Source organism: Erinaceus europaeus, chromosome 18 (assembly GCF_950295315.1).
Source record: "Erinaceus europaeus chromosome 18, mEriEur2.1, whole genome shotgun sequence".
NCBI lineage: Eukaryota > Metazoa > Chordata > Mammalia > Eulipotyphla > Erinaceidae > Erinaceus > Erinaceus europaeus.
Genome location: NC_080179.1, coordinates 29,493,894 through 29,518,207, shown reverse-complemented (window position 1 = coordinate 29,518,207; position 24,314 = coordinate 29,493,894). Strand labels below are relative to the sequence as shown.

Sequence of the window (24,314 nt, the reverse complement as noted above, 5' to 3'; positions counted from 1 at the left end):
CTGGCCTACGCACAGAGGAGAACTGAGCCCCACAATATGTAATCTTCCAATGGAGGGGGTGGAATATAAAACTATCGTGCTGGGAATTGTATGGAATTGTACCCCTTTTATCCTACAATCTTGTAAACCATTATTAAATCACTAAAGAAAAAGAAAAGAAATCTGAAGTATAACTGTTCAACACTTAGTAGTTGTCTTCTTTTACTTTTTAAAATCAACATATTCTGTTTTCTGTGATGTCCTTGTAGATATCATATAGTTGAGTGATATTTGTCATTAACAAAGAAGAGAAAAGTAAAGGGCAAACCTTTCGTACTCCTAAAACCCTAATTATGTTTATCTTAAAATAAAAAGCATAACAGACATTTAAATAAAAAATAATAACCACAAGTTCTATTTTTTAAATTTTAGAAATATAACAAATTACCTTTTTCTCCTTCACTATCAAATGACAATTTTCTTCTTTGCGGTTTACAGTTGTCTCCTTCTGAATCATTCATAGATTGTGATCGTAGTAAGAGATCAGACTTCATTAATAGAATATGAAAATAAAATGGAAGATTATTCAATTTGAACATAATGTGCTATCAGTTAACTCTACTTTTTCATATAATTTAACCACTTTGCGACTTAATTATTATATTACAGGCAAATAGCTGCAATATATTTTGCATAATAGTTGCCTCTAAATTATAAAATAGACTGATAGAATAATTCTAGAGTTTCATCATCTGATGGGGAAATCATAGTTGTGGAAGTCATTTATTTAGAATGTTTGGGGATGGTATTGTCAACATTTAGAGACAACATATTCTTTTATGTGGAATGTGCTTTATGTAATTTGGTGAGGTTAAAATAATATTAAAAAATGCTTCAGAAACTGTAAAATGCAGTGGAAAGTCTCTAAACTAGTTATAATTAGCAGTGACAGTTAATTACACAACAAAGATCACAAGGTTACATTTCACACTAACAAATGTAAGGTTGAATTTAGTAAACAGTGCTTTGAAATATTTATTATATCTGTTCTGAGTTCATTAGTCTTCCATATCTGGTTATTTAAAATATTTTATTTATTTATTGGAAAAGAACAGAGAGAAATTGAGAGCGAAGAGGGAGAGGGAAAGAGACAGGGAGACACCTCCAAGTGCAGCTTCATTGCTTATGAAGCTTTCCGTTTGCAAGTTGGCACTGGAAGCTTGAACCTGGGTCCTTGCACATTGTAACATGTATGTTCAACAGTCTGTTCCACCACCCATTTCCCTTATTATTTCTGTAAAATACAATAAAAAATGGAAGTTCTCAAATAAATAAATGAAACAAGTGGAATGTACTGTTTTTTATAGTTGGATCCTGCCTTAATTTATTATGTAATTTATCTGAGACAGATTCTTATTGCTTTTCAAGGCAAAATAAGAATAAGGTTGGTGACATTTTGTTGAGACTGGACTTTGATAAAATATTGTATTAAATCCATTATATATATGTTATTTTAACTTTTACCTTCTACCATTTACTTATTTTTCAAAATTTTAGTGTTTAGATTTTTTTCATTGAAAGACAAAGACTAGATCTTGGCTCTGCCATTTTGATGTGCTATTTTGTCTTTTTTTATGCAGTGCTGGTGACTACATCTAAGATTTCATGGATACAAGGCTTGTGTTTTACTGATGAGCCAATTCCCTAGTCACAGTGTATTTGAGGTTTTTTAAAAGAATAAGTAAGTTGACTGTTAATTCAAATTATTAAATGAAGCATCCATACCATAAGAGTTTCTCTTTGGGGGTCCAGTGCAGTTACACCTGGTTTAATACATGTTACCATGAACAAGCACCATAGTTCAAGCCACTAGTCCCACCTGCAAGGTGAGGTGGGGATGAGGGTATGCGGGGGAGAGCTTCAGCAGCAATGAAACAAGGTTGCAGAAGTAAACTATCTACTTACCTATCATTATCTTTATTTATCTATCATCATCATCTACCTATCTATCTATTATCTATTTCTCCTTCCCCTCTCAATTTCACCCTGTCTTATCAAGTAAAACAAAAGAAAATAATTGTTTCCAGGACTGGTGCTGGCATGAAACCCTAGCAATAATCCTGGTGGCATAAAAAACGAACACTAAACAAACAAAACAATAAAGAAAAATCCTTTGTCTACAAGTGCTTTTCAGTATCAGTACCTGACAAAGACTCTACTCCACGGTGAAATCCATTTTCCCTTTTACTCACCTATTTATATAATGATCATCCCCCACCCCCTGAGGATATATTTGTTAAAATTTTAATGCTAAATGTAAGATATTAAACCCAGCACTTAATTTCTGAGAAGAATAATTTGAGTTGGAATTATGGGGTTTTGAAGAGAAGAGAACAGAGGAACAGCAGAGTGTTAAGTTGTGGAGTATAACAAAAGCATGAATAAAGGGAAATTTTGAAGACACATTTTCAGAGTTAAAGACAATGAAGGGTTACACTCTCAGAATTCATACAGGTTAATGTACGTGTAGCTTCATTTAAAATGTCATCTCAATGCCTGATGGTGGCATGCCAGTAGTGCAAACATTTCCCATGAGGGAAGACCCAGGTTCAAACTTCTGGTCACCACCTGCAAGAAGGAAGCTTCACCAGTGGTAGAGTAGTTCTGCAACTCCCCCTCTCTCTCTCTCTCTCTCTCTCTCTATATATATATATATATATATATATATATATATATCCCTCTCTCTCTCTCTCTCTCCCCCTTTCTTTCTCTCTCTCTCTGCCTTATACCCTCTAAAAAAAGAAAAGAAAAGGAAAAAGTAAAATAAAAGGAAGGAAATCTTCACTGGGAATGGTGGAATTGTGTAGGGAGCAAGCCCCAGCAATAACCCTGTTATAAAAATGAACTTTTATTTTTAAAAAAAGGTTAACTATTAACTCTAGTTAGTTTAGCAGCACTAGTTTGATTCAGATATATGCTTGATTAATAGACACTTCTGTGATTTGGGAATTATCTTGAATATAGGCCTAAGTTTGAGTTTTTTTTTTTTTTATTAAAAAGCAGCACTCACTAGCATATGCAGTATTGGCTTTGTATAAACAATATCTGGGCTAATGCAATGCATGTGTAAGATAAACTTTAAGGTACTTTAATATTCTACCATTTCAGCAGTATTTCTTACAAATAAACAACACACTAAATATGAATAAGGTTGTTTCAAGTAAAATATTTCACCTAAGAGTTGCTACAAGGTCAAATTTAATTGATCTATTTAAAGTTATTCAATATTTGAAAATAATTAGACTAAATTCCTTGCTTATACTTTAGTAATTCCAATAAAAAGTTGGTCTTTCTTCCAAACATTCAGAGTTTGTAAATTTTTGTTGTAATATTTCAGCAATATTTGGGCAACCAAGAATAAAATAAAGTGTCAGAAGTACAATAACAAACAAACAGCATATACCTTTGCACTCTCATGTCTTAGGTTGAACGTCAACTCTAGGTTTGTTAGAAAGTGGTCAGAGAACTCAGGATACATATCCAAAACCTCTAATAAATCTTCTCTCTGGATCTTATGTAAATCACAGTATGTGAGAGCTCTTACATCTGCATTAGACTTTCCAGGTTTGGCATAGAGATGAACCATTTCTCCAAATATATCATTTTTTCCTAAAAGGAAGAATAAAAAAAGACAATGTAGTGAAAAGAAACTGAACTTAAAGTTTCTACTTTTATAAGAAAATAGAAAAATCGAAGATTGAATATGCCAAAACTCAAGGCCAGCATACATTTGAGCAACAAAATTCTACCACCTGCAGCTGCCTGCCAGCTCATATTTGTTTGGTGAAAGAATTTTGTCTTTCATCTCACTGTTTTTGGTATAATCCTTGTTATTTGTTTTCATGGACTCTTTGGATAATCATCTGCAATGCAACAAATGTATCTGCAGTCCACCTCATAGAAAAGTTTTATTAATTAGTAGAAGAGGTCTAATTTTGTCAAAGTACATGAGAAAAAGTTCCCTAGAATTAAAGCCATGTCTTTCTTTTTTGGTATAATCTACAAAGGCAATGCAGAACATTGATCATAGTTAAGCACTCTCAGGATTTAGAGGACTAGTATGTATGTCTTGCTCCCATTATAACTACTTTTGGATTTCCCCTTTAATTTATCCAGATATTGAGCATAGTTATATTTTCTCAACATATATGAGTAAACTTCTATTTTCTCACCTGCTTTTATTTTTAAATCATGTCCTACTTGCTTTCCTGTCAAACATGTAGTCATTTAAGTGTTTTGCTTTTCATGAGCCCTTCCTACCCCTTCTGCCTAACCTAGTGGTTGGTCATCTGCTTTTCCAGGCTTTGTTTCTTGATGAGGACAACAACAGCAACAACAAATGCTCTCTGAGGACCAGCTTTTTACAGTGTAAAAAGCTTAGATGCATTACATCTTTTAATTTCCAAAATAACCTCATGAAGAAATTACTAATAGCCAAATTTTATAAATATGGAAAGAGAATTAAAGAGGTAAACTGATTAAGTCAAGGCCACCTTCTTAGTTGGCTGAAGTGAAGAGCAGGAGAGAGTAGTCACGGTTAAATCCCATGTATTCTGACTCCAGTAGAAATCTTTACATGCATACTGTATATAATATCTTCCTAATATTGTCCCTGAATCAATGATCTCTAAGTGTTTTCTGTCACTGAACATAAAGATTTAAAAAAAAAAAAACTATACCTCATAGTACAAGCTTACTAACTATTGGTAAATTAGGCATCACATACATTTTAAAGTCATTAATAGCAGTATAACCAGTCATTTTGTATATATGTATGTTGAAATCTATTTTCAAATTTAGAAGAACTCCCTGATTTATTAGCATTCAGTATTTAAGTTCATGTATACCAAACTATGGGAACTCTCACACTTTTAAACAAGAAAAATGTGTTAGTGTTCTAATGTCAAATGGTAGAGAGAAATTTAGCTTAAACAAAACTAGTGGAGAATAATCAGATACTGTATAAGAAAAGCTTCCAATAGCACAGCTATATACAAGATACTGGGTACTGTCCAGCAAACCATAACAAAGGGACTTTTCAAAGTTAACCCAATTAACAAATAATGTGATGATAATATTAACTATTGAGTGTCTTTTTGAACCCTAAGACAGCAGGAACCTCACATCTTCACTATAGAGCCCCTACTTCCCCCAGTCCTGGAACCCTTGGATAGGGCCCACTTTCCCGTATGCATCTCCCAATCCAAACCAAATAACATTGCATCTGCCGATCACAACCTAACCAAAGCAACGATTGCTACCTCAACATGCTTCACCTCAGAATGTATCCAGAGACTTCACGTGTGGAATGACAACCCTTCAGCTTCATTACCCGGGTGAGACCTTTCCTTTAATAGTACACTCTAATTTCATCTCAGGTAGTTCACTTTCTAACAAGGTCCCATAACCTAGATATACACCAGTTTCTGTGAGAGAGAGCTTATGTGCACACGTATCCATAAACTACTGCAAAATATATACCTGAAAGCAGGACTACACTAGAGTTTGCAGTGAGTACCTCCCTAACACTTCCTCTCCACTATTCCAAGCTTGGGATCCATGATTGCTCAACAAATTGTTTGGCTTCATATGTTAAATCTCTTTTCAATCACTAGGTTCCAGATGCTACCAGGATGCTGGCTAGGCTTCCCTGGATTGAAGACCCCACCAATGTGTCCTGGAGCTCAGATTCCCCAGAGTCACACCCTACTAGGGAAAGAGAGAGGCAGACTGGGGGTATGGACCGACCAGTCAACGCCCATGTTCAGCGGGGAAGCAATTACAGAAGCCAGACCTTCTACCTTCTGCAACCCTCAACGACCCTGGGTCCATGCTCCCAGAGGGATAGAGAATGGGAAAGCTATCAGGGGAGGGGGTGGGTTATGGGGATTGGGTGTTGGGAATTGTGTGGAGTTGTACCCCTCCTACCTTATGCTTTTGTTCACTAATCCTTTCTTAAATAAAAAATTAAAAAAAGAAAAAAATATATAGTGTATACCATGGATGCTGTGTCTAACTTACTTTATCTAAATTCATTTAAGTTGGTACTGTCTCATCATTCTATAGCACTTTATTCATTTCTTTCTCCCTCTTTCACAGCTCATTCTTTTCTGTTACTGCTATTTGTGTCTCTGGGTTTGTTTTACTGTTGATCATCATGATCTGAGTATGTGCTCCTTTTGTTTCTTCTATTCTTGTGGGACTCTTTTCATTAATTATTTTAAAACAGGATTGGAGTTGGAAAAGAGTGTGTGTGTGTGTGTGTGTGTGTGTGTGTGTGTGTACACAAGTGGGCCTGCGTGTGTTTGTACATGTGTTTTAAAAAGACATTTATTTCCCAGATTTGGGAGCTATTCTGTTCCCTGATCCATATTTCTAGCCCCTTTTCCAGCCATGACATCATCTTGGATCTACCTGCATATTAGAGGTCAGGCTCAGGAAAAAACTAATAGATCTACTAGCTATTTCCAAAAGAGACCCCAAATCTTCATTTGCACTATTCCAGAATTTAGGTTCATGATTAGTCAACAATTTGTTCTGCTTTAAATGTTAAACTCTTTTTTCAGCTGCCAAGTTCCAGATGTAACCATGATGCCAACCGGACTTCCCTAGGCAGACGACCCCACCAATATGTCCTGGAACTCTGCTTCCCCAGAGCTCTGCTCCACTAGGGAAAGAGAAAGACAGGCTGGTAGTATGGGTTGACCTGTCAGTGTCCACTTTCATCAAGGAAGCAATTTCAGAAACCAGACTTTCCACCTTCTGTACACCATAATGACCTTGGGTCCATACTCCTCAGTGTTTCCATTTTATAAATAAAATTAAAATAAAAATAATAAAAAAATGAAAAAAAGTATTTTAGGATGGGTGATATAGTATAATGGTTATGCAAAAAGACTTTCTTGTCAGAGGCTCTAAAGTTCCAGGTTTAATAGGCCTCATCTCCTTAAATCAGAGTTGAGCTGTTCTCTGATCAAACAAATAAATCACCACTTTTATTTTTCCTTCTTAGTTGAAACATAATTTTTTAATTTATAAAAAGGAAACACTGACAAAACCATAGGATAAGAGGGGTACAACTCCACACAATTCCCAACACTAGAACTCCATATCCCATCCTCTCCTTTGATAGCTTTCCTATTCTTTAACCCTCTGGGAGTATGGACCCAAAGTCATTGTGGGATGCAGATGGTGGAAGGTCTGGCTTCTGTAATTGCTTCCCCTATGAACATAGGCATGACAGGTCGATCCATGCTTCCAGCCTGCTTCTCTTTCGCTAGTAGGGTGGGGCTCTGGAATGTAATTTTGTATAATAGAGTTTGCTGCTGGGAATTTTTATCATTTAGTACTTTAAATATGTCCTCTCACTTTCTCCTTGCCTCAAGAACAATACCATTCCACAAAGTACATATCCAAAGGACATGGAAACATTAATTTGAAAGGTTACATACATTTCTATGTTCATAGTTTATTATTCAGAATAGCAAAGAATGACTGCAATCTAAACACCCACTGATATATTACCAGATAAAAAATTTTTGGGATATATTGTGCTGTTGGAAAAGTCATGATGTATTTTCTATGTAAAAATGAATCATGACATTTCTGACAACCCTGTGTCCATACTCCCAGAGGGATAAAGAATAGGAAAGCAATCAGGGGAGAGGATAGGATAAGGAGTTCTGGTGGTGGGAATTGTGTGGAGTTGTACTCCTCTTATCCTATGGTTTTGTCAGTGTTTCCTTTTTATAAATAAAAATTTTAAAAAAGAATACTACTCTGCAATTAAAAATAATTTGTATCTTTTGGGAAAAGATATATGCAACTGGAGGTGATTATGTTGACTACAGTAAGGAAGTCAAGAGGGGTCAGGTCGTGGTGCACTTGGTTAAGTACACACACTACAGTGTGCAAGGACCTGGGTCCAATCTTCTTGTCCCCATCTGCAAGGAGAAAGCTTCACAAGGCTGCACGTGTCTTTCTCTCTTCCTTTCTATCTCTCAATCCCCTCGCAGTTTCTCTCTGTCTCTATCCAATAATAGATAATTAAAAAAAGAAGTAAAGAATAGCTACCTGATCGTTTTGCTCATATATGAAACATAGATAATTAAAGCATATGAACATGCAAAAAAGTAAACAAACTGTAAAAAGCATTTAAAAACCATGTAAAAACATGTTTAAAAAAGCCTGTAAAATGTAAAAAATAAGTAAACTGTCTCTTTGTTAAATTTAGAGCAGTTATCTTTTTAATAACCACTAATATAATATACAATTATATTAGAAAGAATACATTAATAAGTACTTAGTTTTAAAAACTAGAATAAGTAAGCATAATTTGTGAGGATTTTAGGTTCTGGTTTACATGTAAATAAGAATAAGAAAGACATCTTTGTACATTATCATTTTGATATAGTGGTATAGGTATTATCAAATAATAATTTCATTTTATTTGGTAATAACTAATATAAATTTAGCATGACTTTGGTACTGGAATTTACAAGCCTGTAAATGAGCAGAGTAAGCCAGTCAGTGTATGCAGCTTAACTGCACCCCAAAATTACTATTTTGTAATGATAGGGTGATATAAAGATAAAGAATTCAATAGTACAACTCTTTTCTTGGCAATATACTAGAGCCAAATCTGGTGAAAATTCAACTTTATTGTGTAGCTGTTAATAAATATATTTTGAGGTGTGATTAAAATATTTTAATCTTTAACTGCTTGTTCTATTGTAAACTAACTTGTGCATAACATTAGTTTTGCAGATATTATAATAAAGTAGTGAACATGCCAGAGGAGTCACTCAAGCATCATTTATGTGTTTAAATTTTGTAGTATGTCATACTCTGGTTCTATACAACAGTAAAGAAAATAGTAACAATCATGTCATTTTAGAAGCTAATATTAAGAATCAAGTGAAAGAAAATAATTTTACTTTGTGTCTGTGTGTTTAAATGAGCCTGAATTTAATTCATGGGAAAAATAAAAGAAAGACAAGTGGAAAGTAAGCTTTGAGAGTTGATTTTCTCATGGAGTGATGAAGGCTTAAACCTATTAGAAGGTACTCTCAGCCCCCACATTGTTTTCTGCTATCATAATATAGTTAATACAGACTCAGAATGTTGTAACTTTGCAATACTATTTTCATGTACATGCTTAAGCTGAGAACCTATACAAATGTTTTTTTTTTACTTTCACTATAGTATTCATGAATTTGTTATACAATTAATTTTGTATTACATAATTTTGTACAGCAATAGACAAATCTATGTTCTTAGTACTTATAAATGAGGGGAGAATGAATTAAGATGTTCAGCAGGTTAAGTCCATGAAGCACATTTATGACAAGATATTTTCAATGAAGGATGCATTTATTAATATGTTACTTTTTAAATTTTTTTTTAATTTTATTTATTTTATTTTATTTATTTATTCCCTTTTGTTGCCCTTGTTGTTTTATTGTTGTAGTTATTATTGTTGTTGTCGTTGTTGGATAGGACAGAGAGAAATGGAGAGAGGAGGGGAAGACAGAGAGGAGGAGAGAAAGGTAGACACCTGCAGACCTGCTTCACCGCCTGTGAAGCGACTCCCCTGCAGGTGGGGAGTCGGGGTTCTAACCGGGATCCTTCTGCAGGTCCTTGTGCTTTGTGCCACCTGCACTTAACCCGCTGCGCTACAGCCCGACTCCCACATTTATCAATATGTAACCCTGTTTGAAGTCAAGGAAAAGCTGTATTACCAAGAAAGGTTATCAATTCAAAATAACTACACTTTTTTTTTTTTTTTTAGAAAAGACAGATTGTAGACACAAACATTTCCTTTTGCACTTAATCCAGTTTAATATATTACTAATTTTAATCCTTCTTAAGAGAACATAATAGGTAGAAATATCAGATAAATAGATGAAACTCATCAAAGTATAAATCAGCTATATAACACATATCAGCAAGCATGCTTGTAATGTATGTTTTTTTCATTAGTGCAATTCCAGGGATGAACCCAGATATTTGTGCATGTGTGATAGAGCTGCTACCTTCCCAGTATCATTATTTTCTATATATTTTTTGAGATAGGGTTGGGCAGGAGACATCAAAGAATTGCTTCACCACCCATGAAAAGAGTTCTATTTCTTTTTATTCATGGAGGATTGAATTCATGGTTGGATGGAAAGCATGTGTACTCTTATCACTGGCCACCTCCCAAGGATCCATTGTATACATTTTATTTAAATATATTAAAGGGTTAAGTATGAATCTAAAGTCTTCTTTGATGAGATGGAAAATCCTGATTTTTTTCATGTATTTGGGCTCAGATGTATAAGTAGCTGCCAAGAACTGAAGAGATTCAGAATGTTTACACATAGAAAAAAAGTGAGACACTAAAAAAAATTAAAAATTAAATTAAATTAAAAGTCTGTAGGGTTAATTTGATTTTAGGTTTAAAGAAAGCTTTCATAGCACCATCAGTCAAGCAGTACTCACAAATAATACTCCTTTTCACAAATAATACTCCTACAAATACTCCTTTTCCTATAGATTTTTTTTCTTTCTATTTTTATTCAGTAGGATAGAGAAAAATTGAGAGGGGCAGGGAAGATAGGGAGAGAAAAAGAAAGACACATCTGCAGATTCATTAAATGTCCCTCTACAGGTAAGGAGCAGGGGCTCAAACCCTTTTATAGTTTTATACTAGATTATAGCAGCTAGTCACCATCTATAAGTAGTACTGAAATACTCACCCAGAATAGCTACCACAATGTCATCTTTGAGAATTTCAATGGATCCTCTGGACAAGAAATAAAGTGCAGTGAGAACATCCCCACAGTGAACCAGGGTATCTCCTGGAGGTGCATGAGTGGTCTTGAATTTCATTGCCAAAGCTCTGAGGCAACCTTTACTTGCCCCCCGAAAAGCTTTGCAATTTTGCAGCAAAGTCTGGTTGAGATGTAGACATATGTCAGCTTGTAAACATTCTGGAAAACCCTTTAGAACCTGAGAAAAAAATAAACAGCTTCATACTACCAGTGCACAGGATATTTTGACCTGAAATCAAATATATTTCTTGCTCACAGAACCACAGGTGTAGTGTCACACAGGAGTTCTTACAATGTGTCTACCTTGCCTACTTTAATGAATACGTGGTTTGCTAAACATGTCAGAATTTTAACTTAAGTACTTGTTCTCTGAATTAACTGCAGGCATACAGACTCAACAAAATGTTCTCATTAAATTGCAATGCCTACACTTCACATGGCTTTTCACTCCCTGCTTTATGTTATGCAGCATCATACTGTGCATAGATATAATGCAATGGGACAATAAGACATTAATAAAAAAAACAATAAAGCTTTTTGAAGGAATCGTAAGTCTATTTGGATTACTACTCCTGGTATACATCTTATAATAATTAGTGAAAATTATGATCCTGAAATATCCATGGTATTTGTAAATGTCATATATCAGAGAGTGTTCTTAGTTAACAGTACTTGGAATATGTTTCATATGCACATTATTCATCCTAAATATTTTGATAAGAACAGAAAATAGAGAAGGTGAAGTAGATTAGCAAATATGCTTTATGTATATAGCTCCACTTTCAGAAACAGAAATTGTGCTAGAATTTATAATGCATACATAAAGCTGTTTTATTATTTGGGCAAACTATTTATTGACTAATTTAAAATGTGTAGAAAAGATTAAGCGGCACCTTGTGACAACTGATAATCAGTTTAGACTTAAGCTTGAAGACAGTTTTATAAAATTCTCAGTCTATGATGGGTCAAATCAAACACACTTGACTAGCTTCACTGTAGGTGTCTTAGTTATTGTGGTGTGTGTGTGTGTGTGTGTGTGTGTGTGTGTGTGTGTTATGCAGTATTTAAATCTAATGTGGACTTTCCTCTGTCAGTAAAATAGAACTGTTTAAACCTGGTTTGAGGTATAAGGAGGAGGTATTATATTGTGCCTCATAATTCAATTTTAGGATTTCCTGACTTCAGGGGTCACTTTGCTATTGCTATCTTTTATAGTTAAATGGTAAAACTATTTATATGGAGAAACTGAATGCATGTGGCCCATGAGATACATCAAATGAGAATACCTTTGATCCAACTTGTATTTTATACTATTTTAAATGTTAAGCATAACAAATTCTGTTTTTGTGGGAGCACAGTGTGATGCTATTGATCAACCTGCACTTAATATACTAGAAATGGATCGAGAGACCTAAAACACAATAGTCTCTATCTTATCTTCCTTCCATGGAGGTGGCTCTCTTCCTTTCTTTCTTTCTTTCTTTCTTTCTTCTTTTTCTTTTTTCTTTTTTTTTTTTTTTTTTGCCTCCGGGATTATCGCTGGGGCTTGGTACCTGCAGTACAAATCCACTTTCCTGGAGGCCACTTTCTCCATTTTATTGTTTTTATTGTTACTGTTGTTATTATTATTTTGCCATTGATGTTGTTGAATAGGACAGAGAAATCAAGAGAGGAGGGGAAGAGAGAGAGAGGGAAAGAAAGACACCAGCAGACCTGCTTCACCGCTTGTGAAGCGACCCCACTCCCCCCGCAGGTGGGGAGCCAGGGGCTCGAATCCGGGTGCTTACTCTGGTCCTTGTGCTTTGTGTCTTGGGTGCTTAACTCTGCACTACCACTGGGCCCCCTAAAGGGTGTTTTTGATGAACATTTAAGAGAATAGGGTTCCTGTTCATGAATTTGCCACAGATTGACACTTGTGCAAGTCACTTCATCCATTGAAATTTGTAATAAGTCACCAATAAATGTTGTGCTACTTGTTAGTTCCACACAGCTATATATGATTTTCATATAGAATTTTCCATATTTCTTCACTTAAAATTCAGAGATGACCTATTAACCTATTTCTCTTTTTTTTCCTTCTTCTTGATTTTTTTTTTTTTTGAGTTTATGGTCCCTCATCCAAAACTCTCTCCATCTCTGCAAATTTTAGATTTATCTACCTGACTAACCTTTGCACGATTTCTTGCCAAAATTGAACATTTCTTTGCAATACTAACTTGCATAGTATTTGTCTGGGCTTTCTTTTTCTCTTCTTTCCTCCCCCTCCCCTTCCAGGTTTATCACTGGTGCTCAAAGCTGGCATTTGGAATCCACCCACTGCTCCTCGTGGCCTTTTCTTTTCCATTTTATTATATGTGACAGAGAGAAATTGAGAAAGGAGAGGAAGTGGAGAGGGAGAGGGAAATAAAAGCCTGCAGACCTGCTTTGACAATGTGTCCTTCTTGCATGTGGGAAGCCTGGGGCTCGAACCCAAATACTTGAGCGCGTTCTTTGAGCATAATACTATGTGTGTTTAACCTGGTAAGCCGGTGGGTGCCTATATTTTTTCTCTTTCAATTTCTTTTCTTTTCCCCTCTCTCTCTTTCTCCCTTGCTTTCTCTTTCCTTCCATTCTTTTCATCCATCTATCCTCCTATCCTTCCTTTCTCCCTTCCATTCTCTCTCTCTTTCATTCTTTCTATCATAGCAGGTCTCATTTCTGGCATATGGTGGTACTGGGGACCTCAAAGCCTCAGATATGAAAGTCTTTTTGCATTGCTATTAGCTATCTTCCTTCCCACTTAATCTTGCTTTCTTCCTCTGGGGCTGGAGTCTCTTTTCCCATTATTTGTTGGTTCAACCTGGGTCTTCTTATGGAAAGGGTGCTCTAGGTCACTGATTCCTTCTACATGTCTAAACTACCACATTAGAGTCATTTTTCTTTAATTGAGGAAGTTCATTCAATGGGCATTGCCTAGAGTTAGTTTTATGGCCTGCTGCTGAGAAAAACAATCCTCATTCATTTTAGCAAATATTTCATAAGAATCTGCTAAATACCAGATATCATGCTAGACTTGGGGATATAACAACACATAAAACATTTGGTAGGACTAGAGATACAGCACAATAGTTTTGTAAAAGACTTTCATGACTGATCTCAGCATCATCAGAAGATAGAGTTGATCAGTGCTCCAGTAAAAACAAATAAACCAACAACTTGCTCAACTATTCATAAATGTCTGAATTAAAAATATTTCTATACACGATGGTGGAGTTGGACTTATGGTACAGGTGAGCCTATTTTGCAGAAAATGAGAAATTTTGCCCATGTATCAACTATATTCATTTATTTATTTTTCAGATTTATTTTATTTACTTATTTTTATTTAGTTTCCCTTTTGTTGCCCTTGTTGTTTTATTATTGTTGTAATTATTATTATTGTTGATGCCGTCATCGTCGTTGTTGGATAGGACAGATAGAAATGGAGAGAGGTGGAGAAGACAGAGAGGGGGAGAGAAGACAGCCACCTGCAGACCTGCATCAACACTTGTGAAGCAATCCCCCTGCAGGTGGGGAGCCAGGGATGGAACCAGTATCCTTAGCGGTACTTGTGCTTTCCACCACATGTGTTTAACCCACTGTGCTACCATCTGAGTCCCCAACTATATTTATTGTAAATCATTCATCTCCCCAATAAAAATAAAATAAAATAAAATAAAATGTATATTTAACCAGAATTTCCCACACTTTGCTTTTTGTGTCAAATTTGACTATTTATAACATAAAAGATTTTCCAAATGAGCTTTCAAATTAAGCTAATTTAGAGTGAGGGGCAGGGGTAGATAGCATAATGGTTATGCAAATAGACTCACATGCCTGAGGCTCCAAACTCCCAGGTTCAGTCCCCTGCACCACCATAAGCCAGAGGTGAGCAGTGCTCTGGTAAAATAAATAAATAAATAAATAAATAAATAAATAAATAAATAAATAAATAAAATGAGTGAAAACCTCTAATATTGACTGAAATGGGAGTGGGGGATTATAAAACCCCAAAATCTGTTAAGACTGGTTAAGAAATGTCATATTTTTATTTTGAATATTTGTAAGTGTATACTTAGCTCCTCTTGATTTGAATCTATGTAGCTAAAACACTTCAGGTTTTGTTTTTTTAACATATTTTATTTTTTTTAATTTTCCCTTTTGTTACCCTTGTTTTTTATTATTGTTGTTGATATTGATATCATCATTGTTAGATAGGATAGAGAGAAATGGAGAGAGGAGGATAAGACAGAGAGGAAGAGAGAAAAGACAGACACCGGCAGACCTGCTTCACCGCCTGTGAAGCGATTCCTGGCAGGTGGGGAGCCCGGGGCTCGAACCAGGACTCTTACACCGTGCAGTTAAACCGTTGTGCTACGCCCGACTCCCATACACTTTAGGTTTTTATCTCCAATTATGTAAGGCAAATAAAACATTTGTTCTTTTAAGTGAATACTGACCGTTTTCTGTGATTATTTTTAAGAGAAATCTACTCCACAGTTTAGTTCTAGAGAACCTACATTGAAAAAATACAAGCAAGGGCCAGGCAGTGAGGCCCCTGGTTAAGCGCACACACTACAGTGTGCAAGGACTCTGGTCCCCACCTGTAGGGGGAAAGCTTCACGAGTGGTAAAACAGAATTGCAGGTGTCACTCTGTCCCTCTCCCTTCCTCTCTACTTCCCCATCCCAATTTCTCTCTGCCTCTATCCAATTATAAATAAATGCAAAATAAAATTAAAAAAAAGAAAATTCTCAGGGCATATGGTAGCGCAGTGGGTTAAGAGCATATGGCACAAAGTGCAAGGACTGGCTTAAAGTATCTCGGTTGGAGTCCTTGGGCCCCACCTTCAGGGGGTCACTTCAGAAGCTTTGAAGCAGGTCTGCAAGTGTTTATCTTTCTCTCTCCTTCTCTGTCTTCCCCTCCTCTCTCAATTTCTTTCTGTCCCATCCAACAATAATGGCCGCAATGACAATAACCATAATAACAACAAAAAGGACAACAATAATGGGAAAAAATGGCCTCCAGGAGTAGTGGATTTGTAGTGCAGGCACCAAGCCCCATCAATAACCCTGGAGACAAAAATAGAAGAAAAAAAAAAGAAAGAACAAAAAGGAAATTCAAGCAAGTTTCTAGTAAACACAAAGCAAGGTAACATTATTAAAACAAAGTAAGATTCTGAAGAAATCATATAGAGAGCCAAGGATAGAAAAAATAAATTTTATTTTTCTATAAAATATGAGCAGACATTAATTTCAAAAATATTCAACACTATGTTGTTTCTGTCAAATGTGTATATAGTGGTACATGCCTAGTAGCATAAATATTACCACACAAAATATGTAATGATGGGATGTGTGAACTTAAAATTTCCTCCATACTCAAAAGTTAATATGGGCCTGCAAATTTTAATTGGATGGGTGTATTTACTAAAATGGCTTATTTTCACTCTCATTTAAATCTGTGAAACATTAAATTTATTATTTCATTTATTAATGATAATAAAACAAGTACACTATCTATTTCACATATTGGGGTTTAAATAAAAAAAAGTGTGACCCAGATCTGTGATAAATTGCAACTATGAAAATGCATACTAGGCTTCAGACAGAGGAGTCTAAGTAGAAGAATATCTGAATCAATGAATATAATTTTATCTTTCACAATAACTAAATGTCTTCTGTGTGGTGGGGAAGTAGTTCACCATAGTCTTTTACAGTTAGTGGTTTAATTCTGTTTCTTATTTCTATGAGATAGTTTTCTAGCTCTGGGCCCCATATCCTGTGATCAAAGTATGTCAAAAGATAGAGGAAGTAATTTGTATCCCCTTGTTTAACTCTCATGTGACTCCCAATAATTACAGATTTCTAAATGAAGTTAAATACTCAGAACATGTTGAGAACACATTTAATTTCTTCTGTCAGTTTAAGATACATAATTACTATTCTGTTTTTTAATTTTTTAATTATTTTTATTTATTGGAGAGAGATAGAAATCAAGAGGGTAGAGGGAGGTAGAAAACAAAAGAGAGTTCAAGCCCCCGGCTCCCCAGCTACAGGGGTGTCACTTCACAAGCGGTGAATTGGTGTCTGCAGGTGTTTATCTTTCTCTCCCCATCTCTGTCTTCCCTTTCTCTCTCCTTTTCTCTCTATCCTATCCAACAACAATGATATCAATAACAACAATAAGGGTAACAAAAGGGAATAAATATTAAAAAGAAGAGAGAGAGAGAGAGAGAGAGAGGGAGAGAGAGAGACTTGCAGCATGACTCACCCACAAAGCTTTCCTCCTGTATCTGGGGAGCAGGGGCTTGAACCCAGGTTCTTGTGCATTGTAACATGTGTGCTCAACTAGGTGCATCACCCTGTATTCTCTGTTTCTTAAATCTCAAGAGTGATTATGACTACAATAGATTATGCAAGTAATGGATTAAATCTTAATTCTCTTTTCTAGAGTATAGCCATAGTTTTTATTGCATTTTCTAATTCTGAATTAGTGTTTCTTATATGGACACTCAGTGTTTAATAAATATCTAACATTTATAATACTGAATCTTGCTTTTCATCATTTTAATGGTCCCCATAATTTAATGCCATATTATCTATGATTATGACTTATTACATTGTTTAATACTTTTCCATTTTAATCAACTGATCTAAATAGTTTAATTATTTTAGTTGTTTTAAACATACAAATTGGGGCCAGGTGGTGGTGCACATGGTTAAGTGCTCACATAATGGTGAGCAAGCACCCTGGTCCCCACGTGCAGGGAGAAAACTTCACTAGTGGTGAAGCAGGGCTGCAGGTGTCTCTCCATTTCTCTCCATCTCTATCTCTCCCTTCCCTCTCAATTTCTCTCTGTCTGTATCCCATAATAAATAAATAAATAAATAATATAAAAATAAAATAAACATACCAATCTACTAGTATAAGGCAAAAATTGTATTTACTATATATTGGCTTTAGGTAACAGATGAAAATAAGGAATGGCTTTATTATATCAAGTCATCTTGTCTGTCCAAAGTTTTGGCAAAGCAGAATAATTTGGAATCTATAACTAGAGCATGTATATACCTTAGGAAAATTAACCAGTCTTTTGTAACTAACTTCAAGATTTATGCTATAGTTATATCATTTAGTAAACAGCTATATAAACAGGACCCTTGCCAAATAGACCTGGAAAAATTATCAATTCAGAGACAGTTTTGGTATTAAGTTCTTAAAATAATGAAATAATTGTCTCTCCTACAACTGTCATCTCTCCCCTACAGTCCTCTTCTGTAGTAACAACATAATTGCAAGATATTTCTTTGCTTTCAGAAAGGACATACACAATTTTACCTTGACATAATTGAATTGGGGTCAAAGAGAAGTTGAATGTGAGTGATGATGCGAAAGCATATGGGCTTGTCACTTTCACACACATTTCTTTTACTCAGATTCTGGAGTTTTTCTGCTAATGCAGCAAAAGTGTGAGATAAAATATGATTTCTGCAATTAGGTTAAGGGGAAACAGTAGACCCCATTAGATTTTCTAAGCATAACAAGAAGGATCTGCTTTCTATAAACAATTTCAGAACCTTTATTTGTGAAGCTGCTAAGACTCGAGGCACTTGCCATAGATGCAAAATCAGGTTTCCTAACTGTATTCAGTAGGTTTTCTTTGTAGGTTTTATCATAACTAGCAGAGTACAGAAATGTAATATAAATGATGTTTTAATTTTGTACAAGTTAGGGTATTTGTACCTTAGGATGACTAGTGCTAGAAAACAATCCAACTACAATTCAGTTGTTTTCTAGAGAAAGTTATGACTGGTCAACACTGCATACCTTTCTGCTAAGTAGTAGAAGCTCTTAAAATGGTGAAATTCATCTTCTTGTACCTATCAGACTACCTTTCTATGAAATATATTGACTTATTCCTCAGCACATTGTTCAAATATGGTTGCCCTTGTATGTATTTCTACTTCCATGTACTGATTAGAAAACCAGATATATAGCTTTTGAAACCTGCTTGTTCCAGCTATATTTGTTAGTGGGATGGAATATGTATATGGGAAAAAAAGCATTTCCCATGAAAACAAAGCTATGCTTTGTAAAATCTTTATAAAGATGAGCAATTAAAAAAAAAAATCCAGCCATAGACAACATTGCATTAGTTGTGGATGCTTAACAATTTATAATGCAGAGGAAGTATATAGCCCACTAATTATAAAAATAACGTAGTATAACAATACAATTAAAAGTCTATTGAAATTCATAGAATACATTAAATAGACTGAATCAAAGGAAAATAATTTAAAAGCAGTATAAACTTGAATGTCACAAAGAAATCTATGAAATGGTGGAAAAGCTAGCATTCAAAGGAAAGCACATAGTTCCAATGACTTTATTATTACAGAAGAGGAATTCAAACAATTGAGTAGCTTACTATAAATGCCTGGATATAAGAATACTTCAAAGAAATAGAAAACAGGGGATTAATAAAGGCAATCATCTAAATTGAAAAGATAGTAGTACTTTAATTAGTGTAAGCTTTAAAATACAATGGATTTTTAAGTCCTTTTATGACCTGCTGAAAGAAAAATAACAAAAAATAGACATGGTTTAGAAATTAATACATAGGAATGGGCTGGGGAGACTGCACAGATGTTGTGCAGAGGGCTTGAATGCAACAGGTCCTGGGTTCGGTGTCTGGTACCACCAGTAGTCAGAACTAATTGGTGTTCTGGTGAAAAACAAATCTTATAAGAACATAGTTAGGACTAAGAAAGCAGATGCATCTGCTAATAGAAAAAATAATAAATAAAATAAAAATAACTCTACATGCTATTTAATTTTGCAAGCATATATGAAGTGAAAGAATATTCAACAGAATATTAACTGTTAGTACTGACATAAATAAATAAATACTGTAATAGAGTTGGGATGATGATTGAAGATGTTCTATTGGAACCATGAGAACTATATTGTTTTTTAAATTTTATTAGTGATTTCATATTGACTTACAAAATTATATGTCAACAGGGATAACCATATTGTTTTACAGATGATGTCTAGCATTTAAGAAGCATGTATAACTATAGATAAATAGATGTTAGAAATGTCTGAATTAATAAATCCCTCTCTCCATTGTTACTGGTCATTTCTATCAGGAACAACAAAATAGACCCCTTTGTTAGGCCCCAATAGGACCTTGCCCTCAACCTGTATCAACAATGGCAGAGAATGTTCCATCCCCCAAAGGAAGGATGGATAACACACTCTATGCTACACCTGAGGAAAATGGGTCGATTCTGGGGCAGTCTGGAATGTTCCTATTCATATCCACAGAATGGGAGCTCAGATCTAGAGGGATGTAGAAGTCACACAGGCTCCTAAGCTAATTATGGGCCCCAGATCACATCAAATTGATGGGGTTTATAGTAATATTTATACCCCTTTCCCTTTTCCTTTTTAGGGAGCTACTCTCTTCCCTGATCCAGCTTTCTGTTCCTTTTCCCAGCCATGACATCATCTCCCCAGACAATAATTAGGATCCACCTGCATATCAGATTTCAGGCTTAGGCAAAACAAACAAACAAACAAACAAACAAAAAAAAACACTAGTATAGCTACAGGCCCTTTGAAATATAACTAAAATATGCCTACTAGCTATCTACAAAATGGAGGACCTCCTAACACTTCATCTGCAGTATTCTAGCCTTTATGTCCATGATTGTTCAATTTGTTTGGCTTTGTATGTTAATTCTCTTTTCAGTCACCAGGTTCCAGATGCTAGCAGGATGCGACCAGACTTCCCTGGACGGACAACCCCACCAATGTGCCTTGAAGCTCATTGGAGCTTCCTCAGAGCCCTTCCCCACTAGGGAAAGAGAGAGAGACAGTCTGGGAGTATGGATCTACCTGTCAAAGGTCATGTTCAGTAAGGAAGCAATTACAGAAGCCAGATCTTCAACCTTCTGTATTCCACAATGACCTTGGGTCCATACTCCCAGAGGGTTAAAGAATAGGAAAGCTATCAGTGGAGGGGATGGTATATGGAGGTCTGGTGGTGGGAACTGTGCAAAACTGTACCCCTCTTATCCTATGGTTTTGTCAATATTTCCTTTTTATAAATAAAAAATAATAAAAAAGAAATGTTTGAGTTGAAAATCATACTTTTCCATTACTCCATTACCTTGGATTAGATATATAATTTGATGATCTTTTATTATTCAACTGTTAAACAGGGATAGTGATTTTACCTATATTGAAAGTTTTGTGAGACCACATTATTATAGTTATGGTATGTAATAAATAAGAACTCTAAAGGACTAAGCAGAAATTGGACTGGAGCTGGTGTATTGCACCAAAGTAAAAGACTCTGGGGTGGGGGGAGGATTCAGGTGCTGGAACACAAATTATCAACAAAAATTATCATACACTTTATTTGGAGGAATAAATGCTATCATCTAAAAAAATAAGAAAAGAAACAATATTTTTAAGGTTTGGCCTATCTTTAAAGCTTGGTAGAAAATCACTTGCACAAACTAGTACTATGTTGCTTTAGCAATAGTAGTATATAGCCAGTTTGAGAATAAAGATGTAATGATAATTATATCTGAAAGCATAATGTATAAAGAAGGCAATATTTATTTGTCTTTATTTTATTATTTTATTTTATTTTATTATCTGTTTTCCACGAGGGATATGGCTGGGGCTCTGTGCCTGCCTGGTCTCTGTGCCTGCCTGACAAATCTTCTATTCCTTGTGGCCATTTTTTTAAAATTTTATTATTTTTTAAATTTTTAGTTTGGTAGGACAGAGAGAAATTGAGAGTGATGGGGAGGCAGAGGGAAAGAGGAAGAGAGACACTTGCAGTCTTACTTCACCATGTGTGAAGCTTCCTCCTGGCAGGTGGGCTCTAGGGGCTCAAACCCAGATCCTTGTGTACTGCAATATGTGCACTCAACTGGGTGTGCCACTGTCCAGTCCTAAGAAGGCGATATATTAATCAATAGAAAACAATACTCCTAGAGGAATAAAGAATAGGAAAGCTATCAGGAAAGGGGATGGGATACGGAGTTCTGGTGGTGGGAATTGGGTAAGGAGTTGTACCCCTCTTATCCTATGGTTTTTTCCAGTGTTTTCTTTTTATAAATAAAAATTTAAAAAAACCAATGATGTTTAAATTCTGCCAGTACTGAAAATTTCTTTCTGTAAAGAAAATAAATTAATAAACCCCTATTTCAAACAAATCAGATTTTTCTAACCATATAGCAAAATGTATAAGGAAATTTAGAAAATTACTTGTATAATTTGTAAGCTTAGTGGAAACTGAAAAATGGGGAAAAGTTTAATAAACAAGAAAAAAACTGTTCAAAAATAGCTTAAAGAAATCTAGTAAGTTTAACATGGATTACAAAGAAACTAGAAATAGGTGAAAAATATCTATGACTTACAAAATTTTTATTAATGATAAGAAAAAAGTGATCACAATATTCAAGAATATTATGAATAGGTCATAAAAGGCAGGCCTATATTAACCACACTAGTAGTAATTCTGTGACCTCAGAATTAGTATTACCTAGTTAGTAAGTATAAATCATAGATACATTAGATAAAATTTGACTCTGGACTAAAGCCCTTACCTTAGAAAAAAACAATATGATCCTTCCTTTAATCTTGATCTTTCTAACATCCACATATTGGAATTCATAGGCAAAACCAGATGGTGTCTCGCTGGTTCTCTAAGATTCATTTATAATGATAGAATGTAGAGCGTGAGTCATTATGTTACTAATATGTTCAGCACCTTTATAGAAAACCTCGATTTATGAAAATTATCAAAAGTGGGGTAATTAATTACAGAATATATATAAATTATTTGGCATTAATCAGTAGTGTTAAAAATGCATCACGAAATAAGAAATATTCCAATGAAGAAGGTTTTTTTTAATTAGTTGATGTTTTTGTTTTTTTAATTGGATGATGGATTGATTTTAGAGCTGTGCTGCATGTACCAAACCTAAGCCAGTTAAGACCCCAAAATACAAACTAAAGAAGGTTCATTAAGAATATGTGGAATGAAAAAGACTATATATGCTTTTCTCATCTCTACTTATCTCTAGCAATATGTCTAAACCAAGAAAAACAAAAAAAAATAAAATAAAATAAAATAAAAAATAAATTAATCAATTAAAAAGCTCTCCTTTCACTGATCTTTTATTGCAGCTTTTTTCTTATCTTTTTTCTTTTCTCTCTCTTGTTTCTCTTTTTTTTTTATCTTGTCTTCCATTTCTTCCTTCTACTTTGTCTTTCTGAATTCACTGATATTCATTAGTGAATTATTTTGGGGGAGAAATCTGATTCAGAGTGGACTCTCTATGTGTGTATCTCTGCTCTACTTCCCTCTCTCCTCTTGCAACCCCTAGAATATACAGTGGATAGTAGATTTGCATAATTGTCTATTCTTGCTATCCCTTCCTTTCTTTTTCTTCTTTACTTGGACTTGGTTGCTATTTTTTCATGGACTGGAGACATTGTTCGGCTAACTGGTAGTGATTAAACTGCTTCAATCCTTGCTTCAGTTGCTATTGTAATTCCTGAGGTTGGTGATTGCATTTGTCATAAAGGTATTTAATGCAGTGTTGCTTGTACTCAAAACACAACAGCTGAGGAACAACAGAACATAAAAATAAGAAACACATGAATAAAAAAAATGGGTAGATCAAAAACAAATAAAACTGCTAGAAACATATGTCCTTCCAAAACTGAACCAAGAAGAACTATAAAACCTAAATGCACCAATTACAGACAAAGAAATTGAAACCGTTATTAAGAATCTCACCAATGGGAGTCGGGCTGTAGCGCAGCGGGTTAAGTGCAGGTGGCGCAAAGCACAAGGACCAGCATAAGGATCCCGGCTCGAACCCTGGCTCCCCACCTGCAGGGGAGTCGCTTCACAGGCTGTGAAGCAGGTCTGCAGGTGTCTATCTTTCTCTTCTCCTCTCTGTCTTCGCCTCCTCTCCCATTTCTCTCTGTCCTATCCAACAGCGACAACAACAATAATAATAACTACAACAATAAAACAACAAGGGCAACAAAAGAGAATAAATAAATAAATAATAAAAAATAATTAAAAAAAAAAAGAATCTCACCAAAAACAAAAGTCCTGGACCAGATGGCTTCACAAACAAATTCTACAAAACTTTTAGGAAACAGTACCTATACTTCTTAAGCTTTTCCATAAGACTGAAGAAACAGGAATACTCCCTTCCACCTTCTATGAAGCCAAATACCAAAATCACCCTGATACCAAAAATTGATAGGGACACAACAAAAAAGGAAAACTACAGACCAATATCTCTAATGAACATAGATGCCAAAATATTAAACAAGATCTTGGCCAACCGGATACAACAGCACATCAAAAAGATTGTTCATCATGACCAAGTGGGAT

The 24,314-nt window shown here is 35.0% G+C and overlaps 1 protein-coding gene across 1 annotated transcript in view; it reads right to left on the bottom strand.

Moving 5' to 3' along the window:
* The window catches only part of KCNH7 (potassium voltage-gated channel subfamily H member 7), a 618,161-nt gene that overhangs the window by 49,841 nt on the left and 544,006 nt on the right, over nucleotides 1-24,314 (bottom strand). The window contains exons 10-12 of the mRNA XM_060177804.1: nucleotides 10,779-11,031; nucleotides 3,443-3,648; nucleotides 428-527 (exon numbers count right to left, since the gene is read on the bottom strand). Coding sequence (XP_060033787.1) covers nucleotides 428-527; nucleotides 3,443-3,648; nucleotides 10,779-11,031 — 559 coding nt within the window. The remainder of the gene's footprint in view (nucleotides 1-427; nucleotides 528-3,442; nucleotides 3,649-10,778; nucleotides 11,032-24,314) is intronic.